This window comes from Fusarium oxysporum, chromosome III (assembly GCF_013085055.1).
Source record: "Fusarium oxysporum Fo47 chromosome III, complete sequence".
In the NCBI taxonomy this organism is placed as follows: Eukaryota; Fungi; Ascomycota; class Sordariomycetes; order Hypocreales; family Nectriaceae; genus Fusarium; species Fusarium oxysporum.
The window spans coordinates 2,468,918-2,496,252 of NC_072842.1; the positions used below are offsets into that span (position 1 = coordinate 2,468,918).

Consider the following 27,335-nt stretch of genomic DNA (forward strand, 5'->3'; position numbering starts at 1 on the left):
TCGGGTCCCACCTCATAATCTGCAATAGTCTGCCTCCTTCCCCATGCTATGCACAAAAAAGTATAACTTCAATCCAAAACTCGTCCCGCCACCGCCGCTGCACTGCTGTCTTTGGTAGTTGTCTTCTTGAGAGCCCTGCCCAGCTGGATCTCGCTCAGGAAGCCCGCTGGACGTCCGCCACCGGAAGGAGGAGCAGGTGCATCGCCGGGAGGTGGAGGAGGTGGAGGAGCGCCACCCATAGGGGGAGGAGGTGGAGGAGGTGCGCCGACTGATGGCATCGGTGGTGGGGGCGGTGGTGCCGAAGGGGCGTCACTTCCGGGCATGGGAGGTGGAGGCGGAGGAGCACTTGGCGCATCACTCCCCGGCATAGGAGGAGGAGGGGGTGGAGAAGTCATCGGAGCCGGAGAGTCAGTGTTCGGCATCGGGGGAGGCGGAGGAGGTGCGACAGGAGTCACAGCATTGGCGGCCACAGGACTAGCAGTTGCTGATTCCCTACCGGCTGCGGAGAGAGGACGAGGAGGTGCCATTGTGCCAAATAGCATAGAGGCCAGCTGAGCTGCGCTACCACCACCGGGTCGCTCATCGTCTGAGTCATCGTCCTTATCATCATTATCAGAACCCCAGTCGTCAGTGTCTGCACGGCGACGCGAGACAGGGCCAGAAGGAGCTTTGGCTTCCTGGTTCTGGGTCATCCTATGGAAAGGGTTCGTAGCCGAAGGTGCCGGAGGAGCAGCAGCGGGTGTACCCTCAGTCGACTGAGACATCATCCTGAAGAATGGGTTCTTACTCTCGGTCTCACTGGGTGGCGACGTGACAACCGCTGGAGGAGGAGGAGGGGGAGACGAAACTGCCTCAGCAGCAGGGGGCGGCGAGGGCTTCTTGTCAAGCTCTTGGCTGGCCACCTGACTGTCGCTCCTAGTGGGCGTAGAAGCCTGAGGAGTGATTTGCTGAGGTCCTGCGTCTTCATCCGACGAGGAGCTATCACCATCTTCCATGGCTTCAAGCTGGCGTTGAAGTTCTAGCTCCCGCTGACGCGCAGCCTCAATCTCTGCCCGCCTTGCCGCAAGTTTGGCCTCCTTCTCCTTGGCCTCAGCCATGGCTGCCTTCTTCCGCTTCTTCTCTTCCTCCTTGCGAAGTTTGCCTTGTCTCACTTGTTCTTCAAGGGCTTTCAGACGAGCTTCAGAAGCCTCACGCTCCTTGGCGAGATCGTCCTCCTGTTCCTGTGCATCTTCTCTAGAAACGGGGTTAGCAAATGATTACGCGGACCTTCAGATTCGACACTTACTCCATCTGCTGCGTCTCGCGCTGCTGCTGCTCGTGCTCACGGGCAAGTCGTGCTTCTTCGGCCCGCTTAGCGGCAGCTTCCTCCTCGACCTTCTTTGCAGCTTCTTGATCAGCCTCTGGCTTACCACGGTGTCGCGTTGGGGGAGGTGGAGGCCTCTTGGCCTCCGCCTTGGATTGCTCAGGTGCAGGAGGTGGAATCCCTTGCTCCTCAGCTAGACGAGCCTGGCGATCGGCTTCCCTACGAGCATCCTCTTCCTCTGCCTGTCGTAACTTCGCAGCTCGCTCAGCGCGTTCTCGCTCGATGCGCTGCGCAGCTGTCTCGCCGGACTTTGTCGGGGCCTTGATACCGAGGGCGGCCAACCTCTCAGCCATTCGCTGTTCAGCTTGCTGTTTAATAAAAGCAGCTCGCTCCTCAGGGGTCTTGTATGAAGAATATGAGCCTCCAGCAGGAGGAGTCGCAGTGCGAGAGGTCGAGACAGGACTCTCAACCCTAGGACTAGCGACACGTTCCGGCCGACTTTCCTCGGTGCGTGCTGAAGCCCGGGCGGGTCGCTTGTCTTGAGCACGAAGTCGAGCGCTGCGGCTTTCACGCTGAAGGTCGAAGATAAAGTCACGAACCTCATCCTCAACACCGAGTGCGTCCTCCCAGCGGCGCTTTTCGTGCTCACTGGTGTTATCACGACCGCCCTCTTTGAGACTGTCCTCGATACCGTGCGCAAAGTCGCGAACACTTTCCTCAACATCACGAACCATACGTTCGTTACTCTCCTTTTCATTCTTTACCTTGATGCTCTCCTCCTCGAGACGCTTAGGTGCATCGAGATCCTCAGTGCCGACATCAACCTTCTTGCCAGTCAATGCAGCAGTTCGCTGCCGCATCATGGCCTTGGCCCTGGCCTTGAGTCGATCCGACTCAGTTACTGTACCGCCAGGTCCTGTTCCTACAATAGGAGCACCACTGCCAGGGTGAGCCTTGGCATCCTTGATACGGAACAGTTCCAACCGAGCATCCATAATGGCCTTCTCAGTTCTGCGCACCTGCGAAGCAAGTTCGGGAACCTTGTCAGTAAGATTTTGAAGTTGGCGCTTGAGAGCTCTTCGCTCAGCGTCGGAGTCTCCGCTTGCCAGGGCAGCATCGGGATGAGAGTCGATATCCTCTTGGATTCGACGAATGCGACGATAGAGCTCCTCCGCCTCACGGCGGTCACGGCGGTCGAGGATGTCGTCTTCTTCATGGTTCTTCTCATCTGCGAAGTCCATAGCATCCAGGAGAACCTCCTTCTCCTTAATCTTTTTCTTGAGCTGATCCAAGGTTAGGTCGTCATTCGAGGCAACAGAAGCGGGAGATTCGGGACGAGGCGAGTTGTTGCCGACCCTGCGACGAGCGCTCGATCTATATCCAAACTGCTCGTCTTCGTTCTTGAAGACTGTGGCATCCTTCCGACCAGCGACGGCTCCAGCGGGTGCGCCCCTGAATGAGCGGTTCTTCATATAGCTAACGCCAGTCTTCTGCGGAAGCAGAGCGGCACCTGACTTGGTGCGGAATTCAGATTCATCGTGAAGCATTGACTTGAGGGTGCCGATGGACTGGCTAAAGTTTCGAGTCGAAGGAGGAACAAGCTCAGGGGGAAGGTTGTTAGGCAATGGATAACCGTTTAGCTTTCTGTAGATCAAATGCATGGCAACGGCGAATTCGTCGAGATCCAGACGTCCCTTATTACCGTGATCAGCCAGAGTCCAAACTCGCTCAAGATCGGGCTTCTCAAGTCCACTCTGACCAAATATCTCGATAGCCTGGTCACCACCGATGTATCCCTTGCCAAGGCCATCCCAAGCCTTGAAAAGAGAATCGTATCGGGTCTTTTCTTCCTTTGTAATGGCCCAGGGGATAACGGCGTTTCCTCGCAGTCCCTGAGTGGTGAAGTTTCCAGCTTCTCGGCCCTGTTGAGGCATCATCTGGGCTTGAAGGGCATCGATGTTGGGCAGGCCGGTAGAAGGAGCATTGACAAGGCCCCATTGCCCAGGTCGTCCTGTAGGTTGAGCATTCAGAGGGGCAGCCATACCACCTGCAGGCCCAGGAGCGAGCGACTGGCCAAATCCCGTGGGCATTGGGGGCATCGGGGGACGAGGACCGCTGTAACCTGTAGCTTGAGAGTTGTTTGCCATGCCAGGGAACCCAGTTTGCTGGTTTTGCAGACCCTGTTGCTGACCGAAACCTGTCTGCTGTCCCGGGAACCCAGTCATCTGCGCTTGAAGCAGCTGTGCATTTGAGGCTTGAGGCTGAGGTTGCGGCTGCTGAATGGTCGGTGGAGTGGCAGTGTTGGTTCTAATATCAGGAGCAGAAGAAGAGCCGGCTCCGGGAGCACTCTCGTCAGCGACGCTGAAGCTAATGATATCCACCATGCTCGAAACCTCGTTCTTGATGTTCTCGGGCAGGTTAGGTGGCAGCTGCTTGCCAGTCAGTTTCAAGTTGCACAGGTACATGGCGAGTGCGAATTCGGGGAAGTAGAGCTGGCCAGCACGAGTGGTATCAGCAAGAGTCCTGAGACTTGTTAGCAACAAGAGCATAAACAACGAGTAACATGCCCCGAAGAGATTTTCTTCTTACCAGATGTGCGATAGAGAGTCGCCATCAAGTCTTGACCTCATAAGCAGATCCCGAGCCTTCTCTCCTGACATGGTCATGCCAGCTTCTCCCACAGCAGACTTGAACAGGGTTTCGAACTTGGCCTGATCCTGGGCTGTGATGAAGGAGAGACGGATATTAGGGATTTTATTGGGCTGCGACTTCTCCTGTCTTCGACCTCGGGGCTTCGCAGTACCGCCAGTCTGAAAGGACGCGGCCATCTCGGTGAAGCCGGTAGCCTGGGGCTTCATCGGCGCCGGTGGTGGGTTTGAAGGCCCAGAGGCTAGCTGAGGCGAGGCGGAGAAGCTAGTGGGTTGCTGCTGCTGTTGCTGCTGGAACTGTTGCTGGAACTGAGGCGGGATCGACGGCATCGCAGGAGCACCGGTCTGGAAGCTCTGCTGCTGCGGCTGGGGGGGTTGTTGTTGCTGTCCCGGAAATCCCGTAAACTGTTGTTGAAGGGGCTGCTGCGGCTGTAGTCCCTGGCCCTGCATTGGAAAGCCCGTATACTGCTGCTGCAGAGGAGCTTGCCCAAAGCCTGTAGGTTGAGGCGCAAAGGGGCTGGGTTGGCCAGGCTGCTGGCCAGCACCCAGATTACCAAACGATCCTCCGCCATATTGCTGCTGCTGGCCGCCAGGACGCTGGCTATTACCGCCTAGAAAGGCGTTCGAGTTGGAATACATTGCGGGTTGATTCCTGATCGCAAGACCACGGACAAAAAGCTCGTTTGGGAGGTTCGAGGAGGCGCTAAATTCGGGGGTTATGAGGAATCGAGAGGAGCTCTCTGGAGCGTGAAAGCTCCACTGGAAGGTGTTGAAAGTTAAAAACAAATGCAATAAAAGTATGCGAAATACAATATTAAAGGACTGAACGGCCCTCGGATGGTAATTGTGGAGTGGACAGAGGGCATCCACGAAATGTGATGATGGAGAAGTGAGAATGGGTGAGTGGCTTCGTATGTGATGACGAGCGTCGTGGTCTCGAGCCTGGGCAGGTTGCTGTAGGTTTCTAGTGGAGTTGTCCCCCAGTGGAGACTCCAGCTGGAGCGCTACTAGTGGCCTGCCAAGGCATCGGTGGGCTTTTCCAGGGGAATGAACCAACCTAAGCAAATTGGGGTGGCTTAGACTCTCCTGGAAGCGACAGGGATTGGCGGTCTTTCACCCAAGGTATCTTTGGTTGAGTCACGCTTATTGTGTTATCATGGGTACTGACATATGCATCACAACAGAGAGCAATTACAAAATGCATCAGTGTACGTAGTAAGTAGCTTAAACCGAGACAATTGAAGACTGATATTGAACTCGACTCATCTAAAAACTCAAACTAGCGAAGGGTATCAAGAGTAACTTATACGCAAAACCTGCATAAACCACCAACCATCAATCATACCAGAAACTCATAAACGCCTGCCCCCTTATCCCAAGTGAAAACATCACGAAAAGAACTCCGGAATGATCGGAATAGAGTCGACCACAATGCCAACTTCTCTGCACTCAATTGTCCATTAGAGTTCGTTATCCTCATCTCACGTGTGCCGTTCCTCAAACTGGACTCCATGTTCTTCTTCCTCGATGCAGCCAGCTTCGTCACTCCAGAATCGTCGATGGGCTCGCAGTTCAAGCCCAAAGTCAGGATCATGCGGATCTGCAAAGCTGTATTCGTAATCGAGCGGCTCTTCGTTCCTGTCTTGTTGATTCTCTACCAGATACTCCTTTTCTACGGGGCTCTCGGGCTCAGGAGGTGTCGGGATCGCTGATCCTGTGCTTGGACTCTCTGCAGCGCTGATACCCCCCTCGCTCGAGACAATTGAGTAAGATCTTGACCAAGACCTTATCACTCTGGCACCTGGTTCGGCGCTGACCAAACGAGCTGGGCCCAGTGAGATCATACTGGCTCTCTTATTGTTCAGATAAGGGTTGGAAGCGCGACGATTCATAGCCCTCTTGGATTCGAAAGCCCGTAGCGCCAAACCGCCAAATGCTTTAGAGAAGTCTTCTTCACCATCGCAGAACACATAGCCATCTTGGCCTGAGTCGTAGCGACCATCTTCGCCTTCTTCAAATAAGAGTTGGTTTCTCTCCAGAACCTCTTGTTGGGTTCGGACTGCGTCTTCCCAGCCATCTCGCAGCTGCTGTGCTAGAGGCTCACTAATACTTTGCGGCACCTTTTCGTGACGCAGTTTGGAGATCATAGATTGCCTGCGCGCCGAGGTCGCCGTAGCCACGGCGTTGTCCACCGACTTTTGTATTGTCTGGGCGAGATCGCGATCCGAGAAAGCCGAAAAATAGCGGATCGTCGTATTGTCACTCAAATGTCGGACGAGATGTCTAAAATTCGAAAGATTGAAATCATTGCCCTCACAGTCAAGACTGTGAAGGGTTTTATTAGCAGAGATGGCTTCAGCCAGGTCTCCGATGTTCACGTTCAGCAATTGGCTTCGCACGCGAAGGTGCTCAAGCCGTGTGTTGAACCTTAGTCCACTCAAGGCCTTGGAGAATTCCCGTCCAAGACGGCCTTCATCCAGCTTGGCATCAAATCCAGAGAGGTCAAGGAACCTAATCGTATGGTTTTGAGAGAAAAGATCTGAAAGCGCTCTGCAGGCCGTTTCGCTGGCCGAGTCAGGGGTAGCAGTACCTGCAAGACTCAGACATTCAATGGTTTGGTTGACCGCTAATGCCTTCAAAAGTTTGATGTAGTTAGCTTCCAAGGCAAACTCTACCATCTGCACGAATAGTCCCCAAGGGCCAAAACATTCGCTGATGACAGCACACAAATCATCTATGCCCTCGTCTAAGCGGTTGCCGTTGATGTACAGTGTAATTTGTCGAGCCTGACCCATGGCATAAAACATCTGGGCTATTTGAGCACCCGTTAGACCACATTTGCTCAGACGAAGCACTCTGAGGTTTTCGGAATTCTGTGACGCCAGATACGCAGTCAGAATATCCACAGTTGGGCTATTGAGCTATTTGACTTCTGTTAGTTACGAGTCCATGCATAGAATATATGTCGACTTACAGCGATGCCAGATAAGTCAAGCTCCTCCAGACTCCATGAGCTCAGTACATGATCCTCAAACAAAGGAACATCAAACGGGAGTCGAGTGTTGCCAGCGATGTTCAGTTTTCTTATAGCTCGTAGTTGGCTAAGCGAGTCCCGGATGGTTTCGAATTTGACCGTGCCTTGATTTTCGGAAGTATCGATATGTTGAAGATTGGCGCCCTGACCTGGAATTCCGGCCCAGAGTGTAGTAAGACCCTCATCGCCAAGTCCACAATTAGATAGATCGAGTTTCTTCATGTACACCTCATCAAGGACGAGTAAGTTTGCCAGCTCCTCAATGTCGCCTGATGCAATGAGATTGCCAGACATGGTGATGCTGTGACAAAGACACGCTTGACGCTTCAGCAACAGCAGGATGGGTCGAAGAACCTCGGAACTGACTCTCCGGGAGCCATCAGGGTCCTTGGAGCGGCCAATGGTGCTTCGTGGGCCAAGAATATTTCTCAGATCCATACTTCGGATCGATTCCGATGAAAATGCCAGGGCATGCATCTCTTGACTGAGAACAGAAGACTGCATCAAAATGTCATAATGCTCTTCAGATATTTTAACCCCGTTTAGTGATGTGTAGGCGATAGTGTCGCCGAAATGGGAATAATCCTTCTTTCCTGCGATACCTGATAGATCAATATTGCGGAAGGAGAGCTCCTTGAAGTAACTGTTATAACGCAAGGCTCGGAATAGTGCAAGTAATTGCAATGTAGAATATGGTTGTGCGCCAGGAGGTAAAAGGCGAAATGCTGGCTGAGAGGGAGTGTTCCATTCGATGGTCCATCTTGGCACCTGGACCTTGAAAGCAGCGCAATAGGCGTGCAAACTTCGCTCGAGACCTCCCAAATCATTTCCAGATGTCAACTGAAGTGGCGGAGGAAGGCCTTTGATATCGAATATTGCCTTTTGCAAATGCTGTGGCCACATGGGTTTCAATTCTCGGTCGACTTTAGTCATCGCCTCGATAACATGTCTGTAATGTACACTAGCAAGCTCGAGTCTGTTCTCGCGGCCTAGTGGTAACCTAGCCCTACGTTAGGACATGGAATAATGAAGTATGGTGTGGTGAGACTTACCGGAAGCTCATCACAAACCTTTGTTCGTGTGACGCAACAGACGCTCGGAATCGAATGAGTGAGACTGTACCGTAGGACTGCACCTTTACGCGCAAGTCACCAGGGGTAGTCGCATAATCTGCCTTGAGAACCTCGAGGAAATACAACATAGCTGGTCCAATGACGATGTAGAAGGACGAGCCATCCACAAAGTGCTGAGACTCATCAGCAGAATTAGCCTTCTGAGGTGAGCCTATTGTACGTTTGACCACGGGAAAAGTCAATATCTTAGAGGCGTTGGCATTCGAGTCTGGTTCCGTGGTTTCCACAATATGGTTGATTCTCGCTTTCAAATTGCCAGGGATCAAGGAGGGAGAAGGAGCTCGCCTATGGCTCATTCTACAAGCCTGTTGAATACTGGCCAGCCAGTCATCCCGATCCTTAGGCAACATGAAGAATAGATGCGTCTTGGAATACGCAAGCTTTGGCCACTGGGAGAACCACCATATCTCGACGCCAAATCGAGGACTTGAACCTTCTTCATTGAAAACGCCAACAATGGATCGCAAGGGTATTTCTATCCGCACGTCGGACGACGACTTGTGAGAATGGTGATGTGCACTGCTGGGCTTCAGTGTCCCGCTGCCTGATTTTATCTGTGGGAAAGCAGCTCTTGCTCCTTCCATACTCCCGAACTTGATCAGACAGGTATCTGTAAGAACCAGATATTCGGCGCGGGCCTTAAGAAGCGAGACATCAGTCTTCAGTGGTCCGTATTGTATAAGCTCCATGGACGAATAGGGGACCTCGGGAGTAACTGATGGAAATTCTGGGGCGGATGCGCTCATGGGTGAAGCTATCGATACTCGACGATGGATCCTGTCGATCATGGACCCTGACCCTGAATGTGTCTTCTGTAGACGCCGAATGGAGGAAGAGCTTCGAGATGGGCTCTGTGACATGGATTCCATCGAGGAATTGCTAAGAGAACGAAGAGCTTTCGAGAAGACGCGTGGCTTCTTTCCGTCGACATTATCGAATCCCTTATTACCATCGGTAGGAATTGGTACAGGGGGCGTCCTGAGGGTAGGAAGAGTCCTTCTCTTCCACTTTTCGGCGCTCATGTTGACAACTCCTGGACGAAACTACCACAAGATTGTCGCTGGCTTTCAAGGCTCGAGAATTGCAGTTCCCCAAATCAGCAGAGACGGAGAAGTGGTTCAGTATGTATAGATGGCGAGCATGCCGTCAGGGGAGATGCACACGACACCACACTCTCAATTCGAAAACAAATGAGGGTTCCTTGAAAGGAGGCCGAAAACGATATAGAGATGTGAACCGTGGACTGGGTGACAGGGTCGTCTCGACGTCAAGATGTCTCAGTTCGTTCGGCTACACTTATGCAATGTCGCAAAATATTGAACGAGTCAAGCTGAAAGGAGCCCCCGCATGCGTTGTCGTCAGAGTCAAGAGTCAGAGCGGGATGTGGATGTGGATGTGGATGTGGATGCGGCTGGCGTCGAGTCGGTCGCTGAGTCCAAATATTTTGGGTTTGGCGGCGGTAGAGCGTTGTTGGAGAATGGCTGAGGAATGTGCTTAGAGGCTGAGCGCCATGTACAACTAGTTCCAGTTCGGCCGGAGATGTACTTGATGGGTATGTACTGTAGATACTGCAGACAGTCACGCAAGACAGGACTCCTTGGAAGAGGAAGAGGATGCAAAGGCAGAGGTAGAGGCAAATGGAGCGTACGTGGAGGGAGTTATCACGGTACGAGCTGAGATTTCGATCGGATAATCGGCGGCGAGGAAATGAATCAACGGCTTTGATGAGACCAATATTCAAGATGACGTCGTTGTGAGGCCGAAAAGACGGGCCAGCTCGATGAAGAGCAGAGAAACATGTGAGATCTAGATCACAGTCGCAGGCATGCTGATATACTGCCAAGCATGGGGGATTTGAGGGCAAAGGCGATGCCCAGCAACGCAGAGCGGGAGAAAAGTTGTCGTGACGAGAGCCAGCAGGAGGCTTGAGACTTCAACAATACGAGGCGAGTGAGTATAAGCTTTTGATCCGGTGGTCCCGGAGACGACAAGGGGAAGAGGAGCGAGAGACAGAGTCGTAGGCCGAGCCTTTTGAGGACGAAGGAAAGGAGAGGATGATAAATAAGACAAAAGAGGCGCCTGGAGTGGTGATAATGTATGGATGTCTTCGGCCACGGGCCAAGGATAGGAGCTGGCAGAGGCCGAAATAGCGATGGATATAGAAGAGGATGGGGCAGGAAAGAAAAAGGAAGGGGAGGGGTTGACTAGGATTAATTCCAGAGGAAAAGCCAAAAAAAGACTCCAAGGTCGAAAGTCGAAAGGAAAGGAAGGAAAATGGAAGAGCAAAGAAAATAAGGTAAGGTAGTCCATACCATTAACTAGGTACCTTAGGAAATGGATGGTCTGAGGTCGGGTTGGATCTCACATCCATGGATCCCATCAATTGTCGTCGTCATAAGGACTGCTGCGGCCGGGGTTTTTTTTTAGTGCAGGACCACCCATGGACACAATGGATCTGTCTGTGCATACGGACTTACAGTTGGGTCAAACAGCCAAAGCTCCACTGAACTTATAGGGAGATAGTTAGCAAATCTCCAACGGGCGGGCGGGCACCTAATGGAAAAGAAACTAAAAAGCCTCCCTCATCTCTAAGGGGAAATCCCTGCACGACCGGACTCTTTCACCCAGCACAAACAAGGACTAACGCGTAGTAGATTAGATCTCGATTGGCAAAGCCAATTGAATGCGATTTACTGGTCCTCGGTTGAATATGGCCGCAGGAAAATGTCAAGGGGTGAGGGCCCCCCCTCTGGGCCTGGCATTTCGGGGACGAGAAGAATCAAGGCGTGCGTGTCTAGACGTGGACATGGATGGCGTGGTCCAAGGTTTGAGACTGAGTGCAGATAAACAGGAAATGGCTGTTCAAACCAAGACGCTCTTATACATATCTCACTTTCTACTACGTGTAAGCTGTAAAGGTTTGGCCGTCGACCCACAGAATGCTCTTCCAAGGATGATAATCGCCATCCATGACGGGCGATGGACGTGGTGAGTGGTCATGATGGGCCATGATGATGCTGAAACCCATCATTATCTCGGCTCCTGATGTTGAGTTTGTTCACGACAAAGCCAATCATTAAATGCGCGGGGTACCCTGCCCTGCCCTGGTAATGCAAATGTGAGTGACAATGCCAATTGACGCTCAGTGTCCCCGGCCAAATTCATCAACAACTGCTCGTTTCAAACTTTCAGCTGCCCTGGTTTGATTGTAAGCCCTATCATATTATCACGATACTGTAATTGACGAGACTTTGAAGTCTGCGACCCCTCCCTTCTCCATCTTCCATCAAAACCGCCCATTTCGCTTCAAGCCCATCTTCAGTAAACTCCTAGGCCATCATGGCCACGAGATTCTGCACAAGAATTGCGGCTTGTACGCTTGTATTCGTAAGTTGGTGGAGCTGCCGCCCATTGCCCTGGCTCCAGCTCACCTAGCAGGCCAATCCCTTGATCCTTTGGGCATGTCAACATCGTATTCATTGATCTCGTGCCACCTATGACTATCCTTCTTTTCTCCCGACTGTCGTGCACTCTGAAAAGATCTCGTGCAGAGCAAAACCTCTGTTCTGCATAATCCTTATCTGCCGTATTGCCGGACGCCGCATCAACTTACGAGCTTTTGCAACCCGCGCAGTCGCAGTTCACAAGCCTAACTACCTAAGTAGGTAGACAAGGCTTGCTTGATAGGGCATCATGGAGCCTGCGATTGGCGTGCATCCAAGCCACCCGCTAGACGACGCAGCGTCCTCGTTCAGGATAAGCTCCAGCATGATGAACTCCCATCGACTTGTATCTCAAGGGATGGGCCGTTCTGGAACTTCCATCTTATAATAATCTTTGACGAACTTGCGTCATGGCACAGGAGAAGCTGAGACTAGAGCTTGGATATCTGAGTGATCCAGGCAATGTGCTTGACCGTCCAGTGCAGCAATTAATAGAGCTCGCCATTGGCGGTTGAGGAGCCACTTCAGTCTGGCGTTAAGCGGCGTGGCATCTCGTGGTGAAACCGTGATCATCCGTCAATATCTGGAAGATTGTCAGCAAAAGTCACCCTGGTCTCAGGCCAATGACCGGCGAGTCCGTGAAGCTACAGGACGGCACTGCAACGGTCGTATTGAATCTACACTTGCAGGAGCCAAGTCAGGTAGTTTTCCATCCACAGATGCCCCTGTCGAGAGACCCTTGACGACCTGCACTGCAGTCTGCAGCACCTCATGGATCATGTCATGTGGGTTTTGATGCTCGACACGAACGACGCCGGCTCCAATATGCTCTAAGAAAAGCAACGCCCCCACTGATATCCATGCTTGATGGGCGATTACTGCGCTACATAAATTCAGGGACCAGACTAATAAAAGTTGCCGTCCTCCGTCGTCTACCTGAGTAGTGATACTCTATTTCATGGCGGTTCCCTTGTTTGTGGATAACTCAGTCGCCATCTCCTGCTGACCGCTCAATTGCATAGCTTAGAGACACGTGGATAAGGTAATGTTTGGGAAATGGCATGTCCATGAGGCTGCTGAGGTCCAGTGTATACTGACCTCGGCAAGAGGAGTTGAGATTCGACATAGACCGCTTACAAATATTTGAATAGTTTTAGAACCTTGAAGCATTACTGAAACATTGAAAGTGACTGGAAACCTATACCCAGCCGACCGATGTTCTGCAACTGTGTTATTTCCACCTTTTCAACTTCGTCCATCGTCTAGAAGAATTCCATCTTCGAAGGCTTTCATGCCTGAAGTGGTAATCAGGACCTCAATTGGACTTGTGGTAAATTTTACAACACTCTGTATAGTCTCTCGAGTATCGCTTGAGACAACGGATAAAAGGCTTATTCTCATTCCCAAACAACGAGGTATGTCCGAACGATGGCTGGCAGCGGAGATCTTCAAATATATGATGCCTATCCCGCAAGATGCTATCTGACGAAAAACAGCTGTTCAATGATGTGAAATTTCCACTGAAGATGATGCGTTATGGTATTCTAATTTGAAGCTCTTGATGCTTTGCTGCGTGTGCTTTCATGTTTGTAGGCTGTATATGCGTCAATGTCCCTTACTTTGGTTCTGGACACAACGTCGTGAATTTGTTAAGGTTCTGATGAGAGCATCCTTTGCACCTTCGAATCCCTCTCGATGTAAGTTGACTCAGCGATGATATGTGTCATATGTCAAGTTGTGGCAGTAGTTATTCTCAACCCATAGTATCTAGGTAATCATCATGCCATGCTCAAGACCGTAACAAGAACTTGTACTTTTTATTTGGTTCAACCTGGTATAATAAGTCTAGACGAATTTGAAGCAGATTGTATTGTGATGTTGGAAATTCCATCACAAGTTGTAACATAATTGAGGTTTTGATTCGATGAGTTTACAATATGGTATTAGGCGATGAAGCCCTCTATAGTTCCTGTATTTCAAGGGAAGAAGATAATTGCTTAAACCCGGTCAAGAGTTTAATGGAATGATGCCGAATAAATCTCTCAAATTACACAGATTCCGAGGTACGGTAGTTCTAACGGCCACTTGAGGTCCGAGGAAGATATCCCTCTTTTAACTACTAGATCTCGGTAAGTAGAGGGGCACGACCAAACCACGGCAGGTAAGTAAACTGCCCAGACACTGAGACAAAGCTGTATGGCCCACGCTAGCTTGTATTAGGTGAGCTTTGCCGTGACATCTATAAGTTGATAGTAGGGGACGTGATCTACAATAAGGAGTAATACAACGCAAGGCACATTACCTACCTTGTACCATATATGAAGCTGCCTCCCTTGTATTTAACTTGACAACTTCACAATAATTTAGTTCCGAGAGTTTTGTCGGTTCGTGATACTCTGCAATTGGTATCAACAGTCATTGTCTGGCCAATCAGATCTATTGACACTCATCGATATTCTCACGATCAATCGGTATTTTCGACCGCTGCACCGTCCCCGCCGTCTGACCGCCTTCCCAAACAAGCAAAATCTTCCATCAGCCATCAGCGATTTCGGAAATCGGCCTTCGGTTTCCATTTTTCATAGGAGAGCTACCCCCTCAACCTCTTCCTTTAAACCGTCAAACGCCTCAGCTTTCTTTTGCACCCCGCAAAAGCAAAAGCAGAAGAAGAAGAAGAAGCAGAAGCAAAATCTGCCTCTTGCGCCTCATACGCTTCCGTACAACCTCATACGAGCTCATTTGCAAGGTTCAATTGCTCAGCCGAGAGCAATACAACAAATAACAGAGCTTCACCTCCCAGTTGGTTTTCAAGGCGCGGATCTCCAAAGCTCCACCATGTCCTCTCCTGGCGACAACCACTCGCTCTTCGCGAGGCACTATATCGATTATGTCTACGCCCCTGGCCTGCTCCTCATCGTTGGCACTCTTATCGTTAAGAAGGAATGGGCTCCTTGGGCTGCTCTTGTCGCCGTAGCATTCGGCATTTACAACTTCATGGCCTTCCGTAAGTTGCCGCCAGATGAAACCTCCCCCAAGTCAATGTCGACTAACTTGTAATCGCAGAGGTCAAGACAAGTCTTAAGCCCGATGTCTTTCAGGAGTTCGAGCTCGAGGAGAAGACCATCGTATCTCACAATGTCGCCATGTAAGCCGCCAATATGCCCACCGACCCGTCCCGTCCTCGTTCTGCTCAGTATACTAATCTCACAATAGCTACCGCTTCAAGCTCCCCAGCCCCAAGCACATTCTCGGTCTTCCCATCGGCCAGCACATCTCAATTGGCGCTCCTTGCCCCCAGCCCGATGGCACTACCAAGGAGATTGTTCGTTCCTACACTCCCATCTCTGGTGACCACCAGCCCGGCCACGTTGACCTCTTGATCAAGTCTTATCCTCAGGGCAACATCTCCAAGCACATGGCGTCTCTCACTGTCGGTCAGACCATCAAGGTCCGTGGCCCCAAGGGCGCTTTTGTCTACACTCCCAATATGGTTCGGCACTTTGGTATGATTGCTGGCGGTACTGGAATCACTCCCATGCTCCAAGTCATCCGCGCCATCGTTCGCGGCCGAGCTACCGGAGACAAGACCGAGGTCGACCTCATCTTTGCCAACGTTACTGCCCAGGATATCCTTCTCAAGGAGGACCTCGACGCTCTCGCTAAGCAGGACTCTGGTATCCGCGTTCACTACGTCCTCGACAAGCCCGAGGAGGGTTGGACTGGTGGCGTTGGCTACGTCACTGCCGACATGATCGACGTAAGTTCTCGCGTGCTCAACTTTGCTATTTTCAACGATTGACCATGCTCTAGAAATATCTTCCCAAGCCTGCCGATGATGTCAAGATTCTTCTGTGCGGTCCTCCTCCCATGATTAGCGGTCTCAAGAAGGCAACAGAGAGCCTTGGCTTCAAGAAGGCCCGTCCTGTCAGCAAGCTCGTTGACCAGGTCTTTGCCTTCTAAGCATGCCAATTACTCCCGCTTCACAACCTCTGCCAATTCCTTACTCCTCGCAATAAGGAACCATACAGGGGTCATCAATAGCAATGTAAAACCCAGCCACCTTATATATACATACATATATATATACAGAAAATGAGCTTACAAGAGACGGAATGATACATAAAGTCTGAAATTAAAGGACACGGCCGATGAGGAGGCGCACATCCTAGGAATAGATGAAGAACCACGACACGCGAAGACATGTCAATTCACGTTAGTTGTATGCCACAATTTATTCATTTAATCTTAAATACCATCACTGTCGGGGCACACCACAGTTTAAATGACCAATTGTGATAAATTCGCTTTCCATTCATCCCTACGCCATGATGTAAAAACCATCTAACTTATGATACAAATAATCCCAACCGGAGGGAATCCTTTTTCAGCTTATATTAGCAAGGTTACATTCTTAATTATCAACTTGTGGTTCCTTTTACTCGTCTTCGTCTGCGTCGGCCATGCTGGTATCTGCAGCAGGACGAGACTCATCACCAGATGCTTGCGCAGGTGCATCCCCATCCTCATTGTCCTCCTCGTCACTATCGACGACACGTCCACGACGGGCTCGCTTGTGCTGTTGGCGCGGAGCGATTTCCTCCTCGTCATCGTCTTCGCCTTCCTGGTTGGCGCCGTCGTCGACCTCCATCTTGTCATCCTCGGCAACCTTCTCCTCAGCCTCAGATAGAGGAGTCTCTTCGCGATCGATGTTTCTCTCAGCACGCTCGAGTTCATCATCTTCGTTCTCGTTCTCTTCATCGCTGTCAACAACAATCTCGGCCGACTTGAACTTGGATGATTCCTTCTTTGTCAGACGACGGCGCTTCTTTGTACGTTCCTCTTCTTCCTCAGACTCATCGTCTTGACGATCACTCTTCTTCTTCTTCTTTCCTCCTGATCTCTTGGGCTTTGATTCTCCCGTGGCCCTTGGAGCGGTCTTCCGCTTTCGTTTTATCTTCTCTCCCGTCTCGCTATCAGTCGTCATTTCAGCCTCGGCGCGAGCCCGTTCCTCTTCAGCGCGCTTTTCAGCCAGAGCTTTATCTTGCGCAGCAATCTCTTCACGTTCCTTCCTAATCTTTTCTTGTCGCTCCCGTTCTGCTTCCAAAGCCTTTTGACGACTTTCTTCACGGCGACGGAGCTCGGCCTCTCGTAGCTCTTTGGCTGCCTGTATTTTCTCCTTATTCTTCTCCTCCCACTCTTTCTGCTTACCGATGGCTCGTTCAAGCTGTTTGCGCAAGGTGTTACGGGCCATGTTCGCACGCTGCTCGACATCGTGCTTGGGGTAAGGGGTTTGCGGATGCGCTGCGATCTCATCCAATGACGCGATCGCAGCCTCGAGGCCCTCAGCGGCCTTTTCGAGCTGCTCTGTCGAACGCTTGTTCTCTGGTAATCCTTGGACCATTGTAACAAGCTGGATCTGCACGAAAGCCACGTTGAACTTGTAATGCATCTGTTCAGGAGCAACCTCGAGAGCCTGTTGATTAGGAGTAAGCATAGGTACAAAGTACAACGAAGTATGAGAGGGGGCCACTGACCTTCTGCGCACACTCAAGTGCCTTGATGTGTGCATCCACATCACGTTCGGCCCGGCCACGATTCAACCATGTTCGGCCCAAACAAGCGAGGATTGTTGCATCATTGGCCTTGCCATCTTTGGAAAGCGCAATCTCATAGTGCTCAATGGCCTTTGAGTATTGTCTGAGCTCAGCATATATGTGTCCCAGGTTAACATAGAGGTGGGAGTCCCTGATAGTTTCTCGGACCTTATTGAAAATACCCAGTGCCGCCTTGTAATCCTTCTTGTCCTCGACAAGAGCAATGGCCACACCCTGCGCAGCATAAGCGTTTTTTGGATCCAGTGACAGCGCCTTGTCAAAAAACTCAACAGCTTTACCGTAGGTAGCACTTCGTTTTTGTTTTTCCGAGTCCGACTCGCGGCGCATCTCTCGTGCCTGCATGAGATACAGATTACCCATGCCCACGAGAGCGTGTCTATCATGTTTGTCATAGTTTTGGAGGGTATGCTTGAAATGGCGGAACTCATTATCCTCGCCGAGGTTGGCTGGGCGTTTCCTTGAGCCAACTCGGCCCAGATACCAGCCGTACAAGGCTCGGACCTCCAAGTCGGTATTGTTCTCCTGGTACAACTTGGCGACAGCGTCGGGACCTTCCTTGTTCGGGTTCTTCCTGAGTTTGATATAGGCAAGTCTGGCGCGAGCATCCGTGTAATCGTCGTGGCGAGCTAAGAGACTTTCGTACACCTCGACAGCCTTGTCTGTGAGACCTCTAGATTCGTAGCTTCGAGCCAAGTTGAAGCTGATTGTGGATACCAAGGCATCTGTGTCCATCTCAGGGTCCTTCTCGCCAATCTTCATGCAAGCACCTAGCGCGGCCTCAAACAGGTCACTCGCAAGCTCATGTTTCTCAGCTTGTGAGTGGAAGCAGCCGATGTTGTTAAGTAATTGAGGGGGCAGCGACTTGCGAAGCGCAGCCTTGATCTCGGCCTCATCAGTACTATCTTCAGGTCGTTCAGATGCCGGGACCTGGTCCAATTCCAGTTGCTCAACTTGTTGCAAGCATTGCAGAGCCTTGTCAGGGTGATCTGTCTCGTACAGGCGTGCCAAGTTGAGGAGAACTGAGGCATCTGGCGATAATGCCTTCTTCGGGTCCTTCCAAGCATTTCGTACACCCTCAAGAAGAGCGGTTGCTTTCTTGAGTTCAGCAGACTTGTCCTCCTTGCTGTCGCTGACCTGGTTAGCGAAGACTTCCTCGGCGTACAGTGTGCCCAGGAGAATCATAGCTTCATTGTTCTTGGACTGTTGAATCATCTTTTCCAAACGAAGCTTGGCTTCCCCCAAGTCATTTTTCAAAACTGAGAGCTGAGCAACACCAAATTTAGCAGGAAGGTAGCCTGTCTCAGTACCTCCGCGAGCTTCATCGGCACGGCGATAGTAATCGGTCGCACGCTCCGTATCACCGTCATAATGCTCTTTTCTCGCAAGCATGTACCAACCATCACTGGCAATAGCATTGACGTCTGTGTACTGGATAGCTTTGTGTGCCAGCTTGTCGGCATTGTCCCACGACTTTCGAGACAAGAAGTAACCGGCAAAAGTCGAGCAGGTAAGGGGGAGGTTTTTGTCGAGCTTGAAAGACTTCTGCGTGTATTCTGTCATGGCCTTCTTGTAGAGCTTCAGGAATTCGTCACTGTTTACTGGTACATGACCGCTCGCATCCAGGTAGTAGAGGCCGAGGAGAATGTTGGCAACCTTTGAATCAGGGTTGATCTCAATGCACCTCTCCCAGGCCATCTTGGCGTCGTCCTTGAAGCCAAGCTGCCAGAAACAGCAGCCAATACCAATTCGGGGATCCGGGTCAACCAAGTCAGGCATCTTTTGCAGAACATCCTGGTAAATTGTAAGCGACTCGGGGTACTTGTGCATTGAAAATAAAGCACGAGCTTTTCCCATTAGTGCAAGCATGTTTTTTCCCTGGGAGACTCGCAGGGCATCGTCGAAGGACTTTACAGCAGTCTTAAGGAGCTCGTGCTTCTCGGAACCGATGCCTCCAGTAGTTTTGGACGGTGCCTGCAAAGAGGCTCGTAGAAGGAGGAGAACACCACGGGCGAGAAAGATAGGAGGAAACGATGGGTTGAGTCGAGCGGCATCGTTAAGGGAAGATGTCGCGAGCTGAAGATAATACTCCTTTGTCTTGGCCTCAGACACAGAGGTGCCCTCCGGTGCGACACGGGGAGCCTCTCTGCTCTTCCACAGATACATCCAACATAGACAACAGATCATGCTGACTTTATCGCGCGGATTGGAACTGTTACTTTGGATGGCGCTGCCGCCTCGCTGGAGCATCTCGATGGCATGATCGATCTTGTGTTGTTTGGCATAAGCTAGAGCGACGGTCATCCAGTAAGTTTTGGCAGCGCGCTCGTTCTCGAAGAGGGTACAGAGTTCGGTAGGGTCATCGACGAGGTCCTCAAGGTCGATTTCGACAGCCTCGTCTTCCTGGTCACCTTGCACGGGGATGTCGATGGCGGAAGGGATGTCAGTAAATCGGGTACTGACCGGCACGGACCGTGTTTCGCCATTGACACCGTTCGCGGCGGCTGTTTGCGAAGAGGACATCGTGGTTAGGGAGTGGCGTGAGGATAAAAGAGTGGTGTTGTTCGTTCGGGAGTAAAAAAGTTGGTTCGAGGAACGCGTCGCTCGGAGCTGGTAGCAATGCGCCTCGAGTTAAAGGAGGATCAGCTCATCGAGTGGTTCAAAGACCAAGTGACATAATCAATCGCAGAATCTAAGCGAGCCTGTGTGATATTGTCTACACGGGCGAGAGGGAGGCGGGTTGTGATGATGGCGTAGGAAGTTTAGGCGTATCAACTTGGTCTTGTTGCATCGCAGGATGAAAGAGAATATGAGAAGCTGCCCCCAGACAGGTCTTGATATGCGGTACGTACTTCGGTGCAATTTAGTGGGACGAGAACCGCTCCTGATTGGCCATTGACTTATACGGCGAAATCTCCAGCTTGAGGTGACCACAACCTACAAGACAGTCAGGCTCTGTAATAATAAATTGTAATTCGAGAAACTTGAGCTAACAGTAGTATGGCATTAGATATATATAGCTAACTTACCTTGTACTGCTGTAAGTAGGACCTTTCCATACCTTAACAGACTCATGACAATGGTTTACTATACCTATTATAATGGAACTAATAAAAGCGGTTTCTTTTTTCCCTTTTAGTTTCTATATTATTGATATACCGTCTTGTATTACGTGGTCTATATTAATGCCCTTGATATTCATATCTCCTGGTTTATAGATTACATGAGCTAGAAAAGAGCACATTTCTATGCAGTGGATATTCCTCTGTTCGTTCTTCTCGAACATCACCTTATCGCCATCTAACGCATCACAATCCCCCAACCGCTCCATGCTATCTCTTTCAAATTTTAAATACTAATGTTTCTAAATAAGCATGTTACTTCGATCTCTCACAGGCTGGTAGTGATCGTCAAGCTCGGGGTGCTGGCCGGGTGAACACTAGGCACAGGGCAGCGGGCTGCTGGCAGCTGGCAGACAGTGTAAGCCAACTTTGCCAATGATGAGTTCTCAAGCTCGGATATCTATATCTCTCCTTGAAGTTTAGATATATTCTTCATTTGAGGCTTCGATCCTCATTTCTCTTCTTCCTCAATACCGTCAATAACTCCTGGGAAGGATATCATCTTCGTCCTCGCCCATCCCCTGGGAGGACTTTCTCCCCAACTCCTTCATCCACTCATATTTGCGAGTTTCAATTAGTACTTTCACTTAGGTACAGATAAAAGAAAATCAGCTATAAAGCTTCAGTATGATGGCCCCCGTTCCTCCCGTCAACCAGGTGGGCATCGCCTGGCCCAACATATTGAGCCTTTATGTTAGAGGTCACCACTGTTTGGGTTGGGACTGCCTGACTCCCTCTGAACAAGCAGGTATTATCATCAGTGCTACAGTTATCTTGATCGTTCTTCTCTTTACCTACATGTACTACTTGGGAAGAATAACGACGGCTCACCAGGAAATTGTGCTCCGCCGCCAACGGAGGCATAGAAGCCGCTCGTTCGCCCTTGCTCCGACTGTTTCACTAGTACAACTACCTCCTGTTCCGAGATTCCCAAGCCAACAGGTCTCATATCAGCCTGTACTCTATCACCCCCCTCTCGCTCCTCTCGTTCCAGTTGCCCTCCCGCATCTTCAAGGTCCTTCGGGGGTGGTGCCTCAGCAGCAGATCCCAGTATTTCTACCTATCCAGCCAACTACATACGTTCAACCACAGCCAATATTTCAACCTACCACTCGTCAGAATGAGCAAGTCAGACCATTGCATCGTTCTGGGTCATGTCCAGCTTCTATGTCTTCAAGCGGTTTGCCCCCTCGGCATCCTTCCTGGCGTCAGCGTCTCCGTCGAGCATTTGGACTTCCTCTCGGAAAAGCTTCGACCGTGGGCAGCGAATCAGTTCCCGGAACCCCTGCCATGCCACAGCCTCCGCCAGAAGGCTCTCATCGGGAATCAAACGCAAACAGATATGCTGATAAACAAACAGAGGCTCATGATGCACCTCGCAACAGTCAAGACCTTGGGCGCAATAGTGGTCCCTCGGATCACTCTCAAGGAAGTGACAGGAGCAACACAGCTGATAGTGATAGAATCCGATCTCCAGGTTCTGCAGCAGCGACAGTCCATAGTGACGATTACGACCTAATCTCCAATGCGCAAATACAGCATACTCATCATAACGCATTCAACGGGCAAGAATCTCGCGGACAAACAGATTTGTCAAACGCCAATGATAGCAACTGGTCAGATTATCACAACCCTTTGGCCATGCTGCCCGCTAGACTGCCTTTCAATCCCATGGAAAAGCCATCAACTTCCAAGTCTGTGATGCTGGACACTCGACAGCATATTGACCAACTCGAATTTGTGATGCCCGGGTAGGATATGCTCGTATATCAGCTTCATATAGTATTAACACACCCTCAGGCGACAATCTCGTGCCCATACGCCAACATTGTCCCGTCAGCCACCCATTAGGACATATCATCCTGAGTGCGAGCAGCATCACCGAGGTCGTGAGATGCACAGAAGAAACTGGGACAGCACGTCAGTTCATGGGTTCACATTCTTGGCTTTGATTGATACTGATTTATTGACTTAGACATACTAATGCAAACTACATGACCGGAGGCATCACTGGCCCGTCAACACCTCAGCCCACTCATCAAGGGGGCGGCATCTACTAGCCATGTGCTTGAGACTTGAGCACAACATGTGGCTTGTGAGTCTATAACATTTGGTTTGGATTGTTTAAAAGAGTAGAACTGCGAGGTATTGAACTGTGGGATTTAGTAAGGAGAGCCTAGATCTCTTCGCAGCATTGTGCTGGTAACCCATGTACAGTAACTAGGTCATCAGTAACAAGATTGTTGATGTATATTTGAGTCAATGTAACGGTCAACAACCATGGGTTTCCGCAACAGCCAGGCTCCGGGTGATAGGCAACCAACTTTCCACTTTCCATTTCCTATGCTGTTGGCCAGGTCTCCAGTAAAAGAAGGAGTCAAAGGAAACCAGTCTCAAGATTTAGTAGACTTGCAGTGGAATTACCTAAGTCTTTTTGTCATCAGGATAGAAATCACTCTTTGTATATGAATTGACTTGAAAAGATGCGCCATAAGGTCACGTGACCCGATGCACATTGTCTTGACTACCCTATACTAGCACTCCGGTCTCAGATCTCCATAGAAATTTCCTGTGTGACGCATTGAAAGCCACAAGCCATATGCATTCATTCTTAAATGGTGTCAGACCGTCGCTCTATTACATCTGGGGATCACATATCGAGAGTTTGAATTCATCAACGCCCTTAGCCGCTCAATCTCTTCGCATCATTCATTGGCTGTAGCTGCCAGGAATTCTTCCTACATTGTGTATAAGTTCAGCCGGCATGATGTCGCTGACCCTACTGAAGATCTCGGCTGGGGAGGCTACATTGGAGGCATTCATGAGATATTCCACAAGAATGCCGTAGCTCACCCCGACAGGCTTTGTGTGACAGAGACTGTGACCTCGAAGTGGGTGATGGATATCCCCTTGCATTGAAACATGGTCGTAATTACATCAGTTGCTATAACGCATACAGGGCGCCAAGAAGAACCTATACCTACCGCCAAATTGATGAAGCAAGTAACAACATCGCAAATTATTTACGCGATTCTGGCATCCAGAATGGAGACGTAGTCATGATCTTTACGCACCGCTCAGCCGAATTGGTCTGTGCATACATGGGAACCCTGGCTGCTGGTGCTATCGTCACTGTTCTTGATCCTCAGTACCCCCCCCCCCACAAAGACAACAAAGTATGGTGTACCCGGACGAGAACTTGAACCAGCATTAACTAGCGTACCATACCAGTCTATCTTCAAGTTTCCAAGCCTACGGCGCTGATTTCCATTCGCAAGGCTACAGAGGAGAGTAGGTAGGGCCATCCCCAACTCTTCATACCCAAGAGCTCCATTGGTTAACGTCTTGATACAGTCCTCTGGCTCCTCTCGTCCAAAAGTGCATTGATGATGAACTTTCCATTAAGATTAAGACCCCAGACCTCCGCTTCACCGACGATGGCGAGTTGACTGCGGGCGAAGACAGTGCTGATATCTTTGCCAACGTTAAGGAGAGGACCTCAACACCTCCTGATATGCTCATTGGACCTGACTCTAACTGTACGCTGTCATTTACGAGCGGAACGCAAGGACTGCCCAAGTACGAACTTTTCCTTTCTTTTTCTTCCACCTTGCTAAGAGCTTGAACTTTTACTAACGTTTAATAGGGGCGTGCTTGGCCGTCATTACAGCCTAGCAAAGTATTTCCCGTGGATGGCTGAGAGGTTCGGCCTCTCATCAGAAAGCGTATTCGCCTGTCTTTCCGGAATTTCCCATGACCCAATCCAGCGAGGTGCGGATTCATTTACTACGTGTTCAACAGCTGTGACTAACTTTGGCCCCAGACATCATGACGCCCCTGGCCTTGGGCGCAAGCCTAATCCTGCCCACCAAGGAGGATATCCAGCACGTAAGGTTGAGTGAATGGATGAGAAAGTGGTCACCAACGACAACTCACCTTACGCCTGCCATGGGATAGATTCTGGTTGGTGGCACCACAGCGCAGTTTCCTAGCCTGCGCCAGGTCTTCTTCTTTGGTGACGTCCTCACTACTCGCGACTGTAGGAGTCTTCGTCAGCTAAGTCCCGCCTGCACCATCATCAACATGTACGGAACCACAGAAACTTCTCGCGCTGTATCCTACTTTGAGGTCCCTTCCGCCCAGGGGGACCCTACAGCCCTGGACTCACTCGGCGACTCTATTCCCGCTGGCTGGGGCATGAAGGGTGTCCAGGTATTGGTTGTGGATCGAGAAGATCACACCAAGATCAGTCCGATCGGTGTGGTTGGAGAGATCTATATCCGCGCTGCTGGTCTTGCCGAAGTATCTTAATGATCCCGAGAAGAACAAGGAGAAGTTCATCGATAACTGGTTCGTTGATAACAAGAAGTGGATGGAGGCAGACAAGGCCAACGATCAGGGCGAACCTTGGCGCAAGTACTACAAGGGGCCGCGAGACAGATTTTACGTCACAGGTGACCTTGGAGAATATCGACCAGACGGGGCTGTGCGTGTCCTAGGCCGTATGGGCTCACAAGTTAAGGTGGATAACGATTTGTTCCATTGTGCGTTTTCACAAAGCTGACTCTAACAGATCCGTGGATTCCGCATTGAAATCAACGAGATTGATGCGAACCTTGGTGGCAGTCCTCTGATCTGAGACTGCAAGACACTGGTTCGAAGAGATCGTAATGAGGAGCCGACACTTGTCAGCTACATCGTGCCTGAGATCGCTGAATGGAAGCGTTAGCTTGAGACTCAGGGCCTCCAGGATATCGACGAAGAGGGTGTAGAAATAGGACCCTGTACTGTCTACCTCAAGAGGTTCCGCCGTATCCAAGCAGAGGTGCGAGACCACCTCAAGTCTCGCTTGCCAGCGCACCCCGTTCCTTCGATCTACATTGTGTTGCAGAAGCTGCCTCTTAACCCGAACGGAATGGTTGACTCTCCTAATCTTCCTTTCCCCGATGCCTCTCTTATGACAGAGGATGCCTCGGAAGAGGATCTGAAGAGCTGGGGAAACCTTCTCTGAGACTGAGAAGACTATTGCGACACAATGGTCAACTCTAATCCCGGGTTTGAACGCCAAGATGGTCAGGTATGGTTCTACTGGTAGTTCACTTATCTACCATTTAAATACTGATCCTCGATTTCAAGGCCGGACTCAAGTTTCTTCGACTGCGGTGGTCACAGTCTTCTTGCCCAGCAACTGTTACTTAACCTTCGCAAGGAACTGCGTGTCGATGTCACCATCGGTGTTCTCTATGCAAATCCCACTCTTCGCGGCCTGGGCAGCGCAGTCGACAGTCTTCGCAGCGGCCAGGCTGTCACAGTCGACCGTTCTAACGATACTGTTTACTCTGACTCCCTCGATGAGCTTACCAATACTCTAGACGCGAAGTAACAAAGCGCGGATCCCGATGTTCTGAGCCCCTCTAGCGGCGCCACTTTCTTTCTTACCGGGGCTACTGGCTTTCTCGGCGCATACCTAGCCAAGGATATATTGGACAGAAAGAACACTAAGCTTATCGCTTGTATCCGGGGAGCCAAGGACCTCAAGTTCGCAAAGGAGCGTCTTGTAAGGTCCCTTAAAGGCTACAGTCTCTGGCAAGACTCTTAGGCTGAGAGGATCTCCTGCGTTATTGGTGATCTCTCTAAGCCTCGTCTTGGCCTTGACGACGCTAGCTGGAAACATGTTGCTGATACAGCTGATGCGTTTATCCACAACGCTGCGTACGTCCACTGGATCGCTCGTTACGAACAGATGATGGGGCCGAATGTTCTCTCTACTATCGACGCTATGAAGCTCTGTAATGAGGGCAAGCCCAAGCTCTTCTCATTCGTTTCCTCAACTTCGACCCTCGATACCGACTACTATATCAACCTGTCCGGTGCCCAGGCCGCTACGGGCCGAGGCGCCGTCCTTGAGTACGATGACTTGTTCCCCAACCGCACCGGTCTCGGCACCGGCTACGGGCAAACCAAGTGGGTGTCTGAGCAACTCGTTCGCGAGGCCGGCCGCCGTGGTCTCCGCGGCGCAATCGTCCGACCAGGCTACATCCTTGGCAGTCGCAACAGCGGTGTCTCGAACACCGGCGATTGGATCGTACGCCTCTTAAAAGGCTGTTGCCAGCTTAGTGCTCGTCCTCGCATCATCAACTCAATCAATGCTATCCCTGTCAATCACGTCGCATGCGTTGTTGTCGCTTCGACGCTAAACCCTCTCCCTGGCATGAACGTGGTGCACGTTACTGCTCACCCCCGTCTGCGGATGAACAAGCTCCTCTCTGCACTAAGCTACTACGGTTATAAAGTTCCCAAGGTTAACTACGACATCTAGAAGTCGCAGCTGGAGGAGTTTATCTCAGCCGGAGCCGTGGAGAAGGATCAGGAGCGAAACGCATAGATGCCGCTATTCCATATAGCTACTGCAAATCTCCCAAGCACTACTCATGCTCCTAAGCTAGATAATAGGAACGCTATGGCTGTTCTTAGGGATGATGCAGACCGCTGGATAGATAATGACGATAGCGCAGGAGACGGCATTTCCCGTGAGGATATCGGTAGGTATCTTCGGTACCTTGTTGAGATCAAGTTCATGGCCGCACCCACGGGTAGAGGACGTAAGCTGCCCGAGATTGACACCTCGATCGCCGAGGCGCAAGCACAGTGGGGAGTTGGTGGTCGCGGAGGTGCCTCATAAGAAGGCTCTGTTGAATAGAGGCATGAGATTATGTTCTCGTGACAAGGATACTTCCTTAGATATTCAATGCGGAGTGACTTGGGAGAAAACATCAAGGGTGCGCTCACGCGAAAGACACGAGCATGAGATAGCATTTTATCACCTTTGAGCGTGACGTGTCCAATAGAAAATCAGAGTAGAAAATTGATCTTTAGTTACATAAAACACTTATTTACTCAACGTTGACTGATGGAGTTTATGTCAATATCCATTTGACTCGGGTGAAGGCATCCAATCCCAATGCGATGGGCCATGGAAAGGTTCCACTAGGTAAAACAAAGCTCGAGACTCGTCCTCTCACGCCCCTTGTCACTTAATA

At 50.7% G+C, this 27,335-nt stretch overlaps 4 protein-coding genes across 4 annotated transcripts; 2 read left to right on the forward strand and 2 right to left on the reverse strand.

The window, feature by feature from the left end:
* Positions 1–68: 68 nt before the first annotated feature.
* On the reverse strand, positions 69–9,140 carry FOBCDRAFT_129827 (uncharacterized protein; the record flags this gene model as incomplete). The annotated part of the gene is made up of 7 exons (XM_031176463.3): positions 69–1,233; positions 1,286–3,826; positions 3,893–4,710; positions 5,297–5,399; positions 5,437–6,872; positions 6,926–7,985; positions 8,038–9,140. 7 exons carry the CDS (start codon positions 9,138–9,140, stop codon positions 69–71), a joined length of 8,226 nt encoding a protein of 2,741 aa, XP_031047596.3.
* Positions 9,141–14,096: 4,956 nt separating this feature from the next.
* On the forward strand, positions 14,097–15,845 carry FOBCDRAFT_157128 (uncharacterized protein). The gene is made up of 4 exons (XM_031176464.3): positions 14,097–14,565; positions 14,625–14,706; positions 14,775–15,318; positions 15,372–15,845. Exons 1-4 carry the CDS (start codon positions 14,397–14,399, stop codon positions 15,519–15,521), a joined length of 945 nt encoding a protein of 314 aa, XP_031047597.2. The 5' UTR covers positions 14,097–14,396; the 3' UTR covers positions 15,522–15,845.
* FOBCDRAFT_218105 (uncharacterized protein) lies at positions 15,839–19,961 on the reverse strand. The gene is made up of 2 exons (XM_031176465.3): positions 17,096–19,961; positions 15,839–17,034 (listed from the first exon to the last, which is right to left on the reverse strand). The coding sequence occupies exons 1-2, from the start codon at positions 19,694–19,696 to the stop codon at positions 15,997–15,999; spliced, it is 3,639 nt and encodes a 1,212-aa protein (XP_031047598.2). The 5' UTR covers positions 19,697–19,961; the 3' UTR covers positions 15,839–15,996.
* Positions 19,962–20,922: 961 nt separating this feature from the next.
* On the forward strand, positions 20,923–26,977 carry FOBCDRAFT_237955 (uncharacterized protein; the record flags this gene model as incomplete). Its single annotated transcript, XM_059610178.1, has 19 exons — positions 20,923–22,046; positions 22,096–22,215; positions 22,300–22,390; positions 23,050–23,186; positions 23,255–23,471; positions 23,514–23,590; positions 23,650–23,874; positions 23,942–24,066; positions 24,119–24,183; positions 24,253–24,346; positions 24,395–24,597; positions 24,662–24,781; positions 25,046–25,213; positions 25,308–25,372; positions 25,432–25,613; positions 25,767–25,852; positions 25,895–26,116; positions 26,174–26,579; positions 26,700–26,977. 19 exons carry the CDS (start codon positions 20,923–20,925, stop codon positions 26,975–26,977), a joined length of 4,005 nt encoding a protein of 1,334 aa, XP_059466951.1.
* Between the last annotated feature and the right edge of the window lie 358 nt (positions 26,978–27,335).

Excerpts from the sequence above, each read along its gene's own strand:
- FOBCDRAFT_157128 (XM_031176464.3), top strand. The coding sequence starts at position 14,397 with ATGTCCTCTCCTGGCGACAACCACTCGCTCTTCGCGAGGCACTATATC. Across the intron at positions 14,566-14,624 it reads TTACAACTTCATGGCCTTCC|AGGTCAAGACAAGTCTTAAG; the intron begins GTAAGTTGCCGC and ends TTGTAATCGCAG. Across the intron at positions 14,707-14,774 it reads GTATCTCACAATGTCGCCAT|CTACCGCTTCAAGCTCCCCA; the intron begins GTAAGCCGCCAA and ends ATCTCACAATAG.
- FOBCDRAFT_218105 (XM_031176465.3), bottom strand. The coding sequence starts at position 19,696 with ATGTCCTCTTCGCAAACAGCCGCCGCGAACGGTGTCAATGGCGAAACA. Across the intron at positions 17,035-17,095 it reads CACTTGAGTGTGCGCAGAAG|GCTCTCGAGGTTGCTCCTGA; the intron begins GTCAGTGGCCCC and ends CCTAATCAACAG.